General features: G+C 31.4%; 1 protein-coding gene across 1 annotated transcript; it reads right to left on the reverse strand.

Annotated features, from left to right (window-relative positions):
- Nucleotides 1-207: 207 nt before the first annotated feature.
- Nucleotides 208-6201, reverse strand: LOC134723169 (carbohydrate sulfotransferase 8-like). The gene is made up of 3 exons (XM_063586802.1): nucleotides 5990-6201; nucleotides 4059-4159; nucleotides 208-1341 (listed from the first exon to the last, which is right to left on the reverse strand). The coding sequence occupies exons 1-3, from the start codon at nucleotides 6078-6080 to the stop codon at nucleotides 238-240; spliced, it is 1296 nt and encodes a 431-aa protein (XP_063442872.1). The 5' UTR covers nucleotides 6081-6201; the 3' UTR covers nucleotides 208-237.
- Nucleotides 6202-10730: the final 4529 nt, after the last annotated feature.

A 10730-nucleotide genomic window follows, 5' to 3' on the forward strand; every position in this document is an offset into this window, starting at 1 on the left:
ACAATTATGATACAATATCAAACGCAAAATTACATTTTATAGATCATTGATAAATCAACAAGACTGTTAGGATAGGATGTTGCTTTTCTTGAGAGAGTGTTACGGAGGTCATTCTTTTCATTATATGTTCCAGGAACAGACATTAAAATAGTTCAAAATAAGTTTCTATAGAAAAAAATAGTTAATAGAAAATTTATTTTACCGGTATGCGTTCATATACATGTTAATTGCTAAATTTTAAAACAGATTGAAATATTGAAGACTTTTTTTGTCCGTATATGGTCTGTCAAATATTTTCATGGGCATTGAATCATAATTAAACAATGCACAGTCAGGTTTTAAAAATCGTCGTAAAGCGTAAAGATCGGCTGTCGGCACAAGTCTAAAGGCTTCGATTAAAGCTGCGTCTCGTTGTGCTTTCACTTCGCTTTTATTTTGTACACTAGAAATAGCATTTTTGACTGCGACAAACAAATCTTCTTTTGTCATGTGACTTTCAGTATATTTTGCATCGAATGGAAATTGTTTGTGTATCGAGATTAGACCTCTTATCTGCATTTCTCTCCATGTGCGCATAGTTGCATTGTAAAATGAAACACAACGTTCGAGTTTCTCTCGCATATTGAACAATCTTTGACTTTGGAATATTGCTCTGGATTCTGTTGTTTCAGACTCAAAATCACTGAAGGTTATGTTTGTTCCATGTTTGATATTTAAATAGTCTAACAGAAACAAAATATCTTCCTTAAAAAATTCCAATTTCCCGATGAAGTCGTATGAAATCTGACATGGTCGACAGTGTTCATATAAAGGTGCGTAATGGCGGTCAAGATTTTGACCCTGTTTTTCAGATTTAATTATATACTTTACAAACTCCGGAAATGAAACATCATGACCACACGACAAAGAATGATTATTAGCGCCATCCCGAGTTTTTTTAAGCATCGATCGTCCTGACATGTCCCAGTAAACATTGTTAGGTGCAAAAAGTTTATCAACATATCCCGACAGCACTCTAGAATACGGTTCACGGACAAACATGATCTTGTCAGTATTTTCCATCATTGAATTCAGGTCGGACAATTTCCATTCATCTTTTAAATTGTCTTTCTTATGTTTCTTTTGTTTCTGTGACAATTTTCTAAGTAGATCCTTAATGAATTTTGTCCCAACTTTTTGAATTTGGCAGTAAAATAAATTATGTTGTTTGTCAATTAAAATATTAAACTTGAAATCTGAATCCGTAGCTTTACCTTTAAAACCATCAGTGCTGTTCAGGCATGTTTGTTGTAAGTGATTGAGTCGCTCCTTGTATTTTTCTGTGATTAAACTGCGACGTTTCTGAAATTGAAAAAAACAACTATTTTCTCCCTTCGATATATGAGTAGCGGTCAGAATTTTTAGTCTTTTTTTCTCTTTTACTTTCTTTTTGTGAATCAAAAGTATTCAACATGAATGGTTCACCCATATATAAAAGGACATTTATAGATAAAAAAAAACAACATGAAACTGATCTGAGTCTTTTTTTTATTATTATTATTATTTCACCCGTTATTGTCCGTTTAAAGAGCCATACATGTGTTGGGTAGGGACGTTCCACATAAAAAAAACTACTGCGGCAATGGTTGTTTCCTCAATTGAATATGGCAGCATACATTGACTTCGAAATTACTATATCAACAAATCACAGTCTGGAAACTATATTTAAGGGGGAAATACGCATACAAAGAGCGAAGATTTTTTTAATAGATTATTGACAAGAATTCGGCATACATATAATTGTTTAACATCTGAAAGTTGACGAACCTTAGTTTGAAATTAAAATTTCTGTATGCATTTGGGTAAAAATAGTGTACACCAGTAGCCTGGCCTCTGAAAACAACGAAGACGTACAGAGATGGATAAACACTAACTGTCATCACATGACTTGTTACAGACCGACGCATCAGTTTGATAAAAAAAAAAAAAAAAAGAAAAAAAAGGATATAAGTCCCTATTTGAAGCTGTTGATAGACTCGTAAAATATTGTTTATTTTGATATTGCATGCTCATATTAATATTGTATTGTAAATTATTGTCATTCGGAGCGGACTTCATAAGTATGGCTTACTTGTGTCCAAGATATTTTACTTTGAGTAAATAAAATATGTTTAAACTAAAATTTGAATCTGTAAAAATTACAATCTAACTGAGATTTTCTTTAAATGTTCTGAAATAATACATGAAAAATGTCAATCTTAAAAGTAAACACATTTAAATATGAGAATTTCAGAATGCTAACTTTAAAGAAAAAGATTGTTTTAGTCATAAAGTTCTTAAACCAATACTTATTGTTATTTATGTGAAGTTCGAGTACGAAGAAGCTTATTTTCATAAAGATGTTTGTAATGGCAAAATCTATACAATTTTCGATAATAATTAACCTTTTATAAACGTAGATATCATTCCCCCAACTCCTATAAATTCTTTTAATTTTTACTGAATAAGAGCATTGAACTGAATGTATTATTTGTTGACTTTTAAAACAAGATGGCAATCAAATGATATTAAATACATAAGTAGTATTGAGAAAATAAAAGAAGTTAAAACACGACACCAAAAACGACAGTATATGACCCTCAACATTAAAAAAAATCGTTTTTTCGTTTATCTTAAATGGTCATGGATCTTCATAAGCGGTGACAGATTGTGTTAAATGTCTAAACGGACATTTCATCATTTTTTTTTATTAATTTATTTGGCAAAACGTTTAGGAATTTTGGTTCCTCAATGTTCTACAACGTCGTACTTTATTTTGGCCTTTTTAACTTTTTTTTTCGAGCGTCACACACTGGTGAGATGTCCGTCTGGGGCAAAAACAACATTTCAATCCTGAAATATATGATGAGTTTGTTTGTATCATCAAGTCTATATTCTCAGACTTAAACCATTGTATTTTATATCCTCAGCCTTGTAATCTTGTTACTAGTATCATATCCTTGTATCTTGTGTATAGTCTAAGGCTTGTATACTTTTGGTCCTCAATGCTCTTCAACTTCGTACTTTATTTGGCCTTTTTAACTTTTTGGATTCGAGTGTCACTGATGAGTCTTTTGTAGACGAAAAGCGCGTCTGGCGTATATACTAAATTTAGTCCAGGTATCTATGATGAGTTTATTTAGGTATGTGTCTTCGAAATTGTATCCATGTATTTTATAATTGTTTCCTCGGGATTCTAAACGTATATTTATAACTTTTATCCACCGGCATATATATTCTCTGGCATGTATCTATATGTTGTGTAACTTGTATGATGTATCCCTGTATTTCGTCACTTGGATTTTAAGAGTTCCTAATGAAGGTAAAACCAGAAAAGCTCATATGATGCACAAAGTTGAATCATTATATTTTTATGTGCATGGTTCGGTAGCATATGTTCTAATATAGCTGGCTTGAATGAACGCATTCATACATAACAAGAATAAAAGGGATCGGAAAAAAATATCGCACCGTCCAATCAAATCATCGCACGTGCACCACCAACATATGACTCCCCCGAAGAAGAAAACAGACACACAAACAACATACCGTAAAAAATAACAAATAGTACATGGTCAAATGCTTGTGACTAGTCGGTACTTTTGATTGGCTGATTTAAATCTGAAGATATTTAATACTAGTCTAAATTGGCACGGTATTTCTCATTAAAATTCACATGCATGCCTACACGTGCTTCCCATGACAACATGACTACTTTCCATTGAAAAACAAACCAAAATCTTGATATATCTCGTTATTTCATGGTTGTAGCATTTAGATGTAATTATAAGAAATGAATGCTTCTCAGAGTAGTACCTCACTTATTTTGTTGTAAAGGCGTTGGGCTGCTAGTAATGAAACACTTTTTACAAAATGTGCTGCGGTGACTGCTTTCAAGTATACCCCAATAAAATCAAAGGAAAAAAAAAGCATTCAAATCTTCAATAATTAACGCACTGTAAACCTTTACCAATTTCTTAGATCAGATTAAATCAGTTACCTTACATAAATATCAAAACGTTCTTTTGCACATAACTCACCAATGAGATTTTTGTTTCTGGTTCTGAGAACAATTGTTCGTCCAATACTTCAGTTTGTCCTGAGAACAGTTGTCCATCCAGTTCCCCATAGAAAATGTTATCTAAAATAAAACTATAAAATTTGAATAATTCATGTAATAAGAGGACGTAGAGTCAGTGTATTTATTATCTGAGTGTTATTCTCTCCAAAAATAAAGGTTAAAAACAAAATAAAATCATCTTTTAAATATTGCATTTACAGAATTGACAGTTCTGGTTTCAATGATAGTCTAACTTAAGAGAGGGAATACTGCATTTATAATGCTTTAGATTTGTATTGTTTCAACATTTAAGGAATAACTGTAATATTTTTTTCTGTCTATGAAGAAATAACATAAAAAATTTGGTGCACACTGACTAACGCGTGTAGCGGGTTATTTCACAGTGTGTACCAAATTTTTTATGTTACTTCGAATAGACAGAAAAAATATTACAGACATTTCTTATAATTTAATTTTAAATTCCATTTCAAACCGTAGAAAACCACGAAAAAAACGTTGATGACGCAACGGTCACATGACTTAATTATGTCTATGGGCTCATAACAAAATAACGTTAGCCAATCAGAAGCCGCGTTACATCCAAAATTAAATTATCAGAAAATAACACAATTTCTGTTTTATCTGGATTAAAAGACATAAACAATTTTTTGGACCATTCGTTCAGCTTTTCCAGATCATGGAAGATCTACAAAAACACCACAAACAAAATTAAAGCATGAATAAAAATAAGCAAACATCGCGTGAACATCTTGTTCGAGACAGAAGTAGATGGTATTAAATTAAACAAACAACATCTGATACGAACTTTTAATACAGAGTTTAATTAACATGATATTTGGGTTACCGGTCTATTTGAATTAAAAATCACACTTTCGCTTAACTTTTATTCACCATTTAAAAAAACTGCAAGTGTCTCGTCTACTTTTGCTGTTTATCGCAGACTAACAAAAGTGTGGAGAAGAATCAATAAGAAATATTTCTCACGATACTATCTTTTGATTGTAAGAAGTTTCTGTCCAAATTTGGTAAAAATCTAGGATAGAATGAATCTTATAAATGTTTTATAATTGCAGACTGTATATAAAAAGGAAGATATGGTATGATTGCCAATGAGACACCTATCCACAAAAGACCAAAATGACACAGAAATTAACAACTATAGGTCACCGTACGGCCTTCAACAATGAGCAAAGCCCATACCGCATAGTCAGCGATAAAAGGCCCCGATAAGACAATGTAAAACAATTCAAACGAGAAAACCCACGGCATTATTTATGTAAAAAAATGAACGAAAAACAAATGTAACATATAAACAAACGACAACCACTAAATTTACAGGCTCCTGACTTGGGACAGACACATACATAAATAATGTGGCGGGGTTAAACATGTTAGCGGGATGTATGTTATGTTAACTGGAAGAAAAACTAAGTCCATTTTTAAGTAAAATACGGGGGGAAATGGATTTTTTTTTAATTTACTTCTGGATACTATCTTATGAACATAAACAAGCTTCTGTCCAAGTTTCATATAAATACAGTTTAGTTTAAGAAATTTATTAAAAAATTAAAAACTTTAACCACAGGGTGAATTTTATGTTTTCTTGCAGAAAAATAAAGTCCATTTATAAGTAAAAAAAAACAGAAAAAAATGGAATTTTATTTTTACAAAATTTACTTCTGGATACTATCGTATGAACAAAAACAAGCTTCTCTCCACGTTTCTTAAAAATCCAGGATAGTGTAAGAAAGTTATAATATTAAAAATTTTAAGACTTTAACTACAGGGTGAATATTTGTGGACGCCGCCGCCGCCGACGCCGACGGAATGTCGGATAGCTATGTTTCGCTTCTTCGACTAAAGTCGAAGGCTCGACAAAAAACAGCTTACCTGTGAAATTAGTAATTAATACCAGGATAAGTAAGACAAATAAACATATCCATGTAAAACATAAAGCAAATTTTCTATCCATAATTGTCATTTTTGGAACTGAATTCTTTACTATTGATATTCCCAAACTTTGCCATCTGCTGACTATCTAATTCAAATTCCACATCATCAATAATATTCACGAGATTAGGAATAAAAAAAAATACCTTAAGTCTTCATGACAGATAATTTATTATGGTAAAGAAAATGTTTGAACATTTATTTAAGGAGATTATAGAGATACACACACATGTTGTCTCTCTGGAAAAGACGCAAACACTTTTATGTCTAATTAATAAAAGAAATCATTTCATGGCCACTTATGTATAGTTTATATATTGACAGGAAAAATCAATAAATGCAAGATCAGAGATTAACTGAACTTCATACCAATATTTGTTTGTTTCAAAAATTAAAGGCAGTGTCTGCGCGACCCTTTAATTTGTTAAACAAACGAAACACATTAAAATGAGTTTGAAGGTGAATACTTTAAATTTGGTATCAAAAGCTAGAGTATTGTATTCATTGCCGGAAAAAATGGTGAACAGTCATTTCAAGTATTCGGAAATAATCAAAACAGGCAACAAAATCGAAATAGGAATTTTATTTTATTTAAAGATTTCTATTTTATTTTATAATTTACGTAATATTTGATTTAAAGAGCTAAAATAAAATATTAAAATTGATTGAATGAATGAATGAATACTTTTTTTCAAAACTCATATTTATGCTATAGCAACGAAAAACATATTTACAACATGACAAATGATAAACAGCAGAGATCAATACATATAAATCATTATAAGATAACAAATAACATTAAGTAACAATATGTGATCTGATTGACCACGCAGATTTTATGTAGTTACACATTATTTCAATATGTAAAACAGACATTAATTTAAATAAATAATGTAATTTAGTAATGTTTGACCAAGAACAATAGAATTTATGCAAATATTTAGGGCTATCTATAGGCAGGGCTACTGATAACCAGATGCTCCGCAGGGCGCAGCTTTATACGACCGCAGAGGTTAAACCCTGAACGGTTGGGGCAAGTATGGACACAACATTCAAACTGGATTCAGATCTAAATTTGGATTGTAATTAAATAGTTGACACAGCATAGGTTTCTGACACAAAATGAATGTGGTCTAATGAACTAAAAAAAAAAATTTGCCTTTGAGCAATTCACTATAGTGTTGATATTAATCCTCTCAAAAAAATGTTTGAAGAAATTTTCTTTTTATTTATGAAATTTGAAATGAGAAAAATTACCCCCTCCCCCCAATTTCTTTTTCACCCCCCCCCCCCCCCCCCTTTCCCTTATTCCAAAACTGATCTCAATTCAAATTCTAATGGAGTTTGCAACAATAACTACTCATTTAAATACATCACAAAATATTAAAATGTAAAAAAGTGCTTGTTATCACTGAATGGTAAATATTGCTTTAATTTATCAGTTGGTAGTAAAAGTGAATAAACATTGTATAGTGTATAAAACAATGATTTAAGTTGATTCAACTACTATTCTGGACAAAGAAAGATAACTCCAATTGAAAATTTCTTGCTATTGCGCAATATTGTGCAATTGGATATTTCTTGCTATTGCGCAATACTGTGCAATTGAAAATAATTGCTATTACACAATACTGTTCAATTGAAAATTTCTTGCTATTGCGCAATACTGTGCAATTAAAAAATTTCTTGCTATTGCACAATATTGTGCAATTAAAGATTTCTTGCTATTGCTGAATACTGTGCAATTGAAAATTTCTTGCTATTGCACAATACTTTTGTATAATAGTTTTGGATCCTTATTTGGTCCAACTTGAAAACTGGGCCCATAAACCCGAAAATTCTTTTTTTTGTTAAAATCAAACTTAGTTTAATTTTTGACCCTTTGGACTTACATGTAGACCAATTTGAAAACAGGACCAACAATTAAGAATCTACATACAGTTAGATTTGGCATATCAAGGAACCCCAATTATTTTATTTTTGATGAAATCAAACAAAGTTTTATTTTGGACCCCGATTTGCACGAACTTAAAAACTGGGCCAATAATAAAAAATCTAAGTGCATTTTTAGATTCAGTGTCTCAAAGAACCCCAATGATTCAATTTTTGTTAAAATCAAACTAAGTTTAATTTTGGACCCTTTGGATCTTAATGTAGACCAACTTGAAAATGGGACCAAAAATTAGGAATCTACATACACAGTCAGATTCAGCATATCAAAGAATCCCAATTATTCATTTTTTTATTAAATCAAACAAAGTTTAATTGTGTACCCTTTGGGCCCCTTAATCCTAAACTGTTGGGACCAAAACGCCCAAAATCAATCCCAACCTTCCTTTTATGGTCATATCCCTTGTGTTTAAATTTCATAGATTTCTATTTACTTATACTAAAGTTATTGTGCGAAACCAAGAATAATGCTTATTTGGGCCCTTTTTTGCACCTTGTTCCTACACTGTTGGGACCAAAACTTCCAAAATCAATCCCAACCTTCCTTTTGTGGTCATAAACCTTGTGTTAAAATTTCATAGATTTATATTTACTTATACTTAAGTTAGAGTGCAAAAAACAAATGTCTTCGAACGACGACGACGACGCCAACATGATACCAATATATACGACCAAAAACTTTTCAATTTTTGCAGTCGTATAAAAATTCTTAACTTTTTTTGAAGACATCATTGAACCATGAAAATGAGGTCAGGGACATTGAACATGCGACTGTTTTTTATAATCATTTGATTTTTGTTTCTTTTCTGATCATGTACTGATTTTGTGCGAAGGATAGATACCCTATATCCTTTGTTTTTCCAACGTAGTCGGTATAGTTTCGGTTAGTGCCTTTTGAACTTAAGGACGCTTAACTATGGCAACAGAATACGCATGCTTGAAAATCCTTTCTGTGATTGGACAAAATGCTGTCATGGTGGGTGATTTGGTTGTGTTTGAAAAAACGTCTCGTTAAAATTATATCGTGATGGAAAGCAAGTGAAAAACTGTAAATATTTCAACTAGTTCTTACAAAGATTTATATTTTTAAAATAATTGTTTCTCAAATAGCTCTTTGCATCCATGACAGCGGTTTAATCGGGATAATTATAAATTTTTAATGTAATCTTTGTTGTACGAACGTACATGACTTTTAGAATGCACCTACGCATGTGAGATTTCCACAGGGTGTTGGTGAATGTAAACAGAAAGATACAAGGACCGTAAATACTGAACTTAAACAGAGAAAATGTTATTTAAATGGTAAATCACTTATTTGAATATAATCGGAATATTCACAAAACAATTTCTCGTTACTTTTAAGACCTGTTATGACCTTCTGCTGTTGTTTTTTTCTATGGTCGGGTTGTTGTCTCTTTGATACATTCCTTATTTCCATTCTCAATTTTATTGTAACGTTCTTTTGTTGGTAATTCTTCTTGTTATTTGCACTGGAATTTTTGACAAATAAAATTTTTAGGTGTCGTCACAATATTCTTATATATAATATTATTGCCTAAATATAACCAGACTTAGTAAAGAATTTCGTGTAGTTACATCCAGATGGAGATTTAATTAAAGAGGTCCTGCATCATTCGGTCATTATGCTACTGAAGGTTATCGAAATGATAGTTTTTAAACATAATTATACTCAAATTTAAATATGTCGGATATCTTTTTTAAAGATAGTTCTTGTTTTGTTATGTATAGGTCGTATAAAAAGGGTGTAATACTATGATTACACAATAATCGTTTTTCTTTTTATGTCAGGCAATTTGAATTCTTTAATATTTCCTCATCCTGGGAACCTTGTTATTCATTGGCAAAAGCTGTATCTTTTCTGTTGGTGCATAGTTGTCTCATAGGCAATCATATCACATCTTATGTTTATTCTAAAATTATATAGGAATCATGCGATGGTCGTAAATATTATGAATTTGGAAGATGTTCAACTCAACAAGAAAATGTAAAATATTCTTATAGTTGAGACTTTATATTGGTTTAACTGAATACCAAAGAGCAAAGAGTAATTTCAAAATTAGCAACCAGTGTGTTATAATGCTCAATCTTATTTTTTTCTGCAATGCCATTAAAACTATGAATAAAGTCATATTAACAAGTAAAGGGCATAGCTGGTTTCAAATTTGGCATTAAATCGAAAAGACCATATCATAGGAAACATGTATACTCAGTTACAAATTAATTTGACTTCAACTTCACCAAAAACTACCTTTTAGGCTTTACCAAAAATTTCAACCTGAAGCAGGATAGAAGAATGGACGAATTAACAAATGGACAAACAATCAGACACACAGGCCGAAAAAAAATTAAAAGGTAACAATAATGTGTCCCAAGTACATGGATGCCCCATCATTTTTTATGTTCAGTGGACTGTGAAAATGGGGGGAAATCTCTAATTTGGCATTAAAATTAGAAAGATCATATCATAGGGAACATGTGTACCTAGTTTCAAATTGATTGGATTTCAACTTCCTCAAAAACTACCTTGACCAAAAACTTCAACCTGAAGCGGGACAGACCCACAGACCAGAAAACATAATGCCCCTCTAGGCCTCTACTAATGTAGGTGGGGCATCAAAACAAATCAAAACAAACATAATTGGTCCAGAAAACCATTCTTTTAAACATTTACACATATGATTTGAACAAAATATTAAATGAAACTGGTTAT

This window comes from Mytilus trossulus, chromosome 6, assembly GCF_036588685.1.
Source record: "Mytilus trossulus isolate FHL-02 chromosome 6, PNRI_Mtr1.1.1.hap1, whole genome shotgun sequence".
Lineage (NCBI taxonomy): Eukaryota > Metazoa > Mollusca > Bivalvia > Mytilida > Mytilidae > Mytilus > Mytilus trossulus.

What these genes read in the sequence shown, in the direction of transcription:
- LOC134723169 (XM_063586802.1), bottom strand. Translation starts at nt 6,080, where the DNA reads ATGACAATTATGGATAGAAAATTTGCTTTATGTTTTACATGGATATGT. An exon ending in ATTAATTACTAATTTCACAG is followed by an intron (nt 4,160 to 5,989) that starts GTAAGCTGTTTT and finishes GTTTTATTTTAG; the next exon opens with ATAACATTTTCTATGGGGAA. An exon ending in CAGAAACAAAAATCTCATTG is followed by an intron (nt 1,342 to 4,058) that starts GTGAGTTATGTG and finishes TTTCAATTTCAG; the next exon opens with AAACGTCGCAGTTTAATCAC.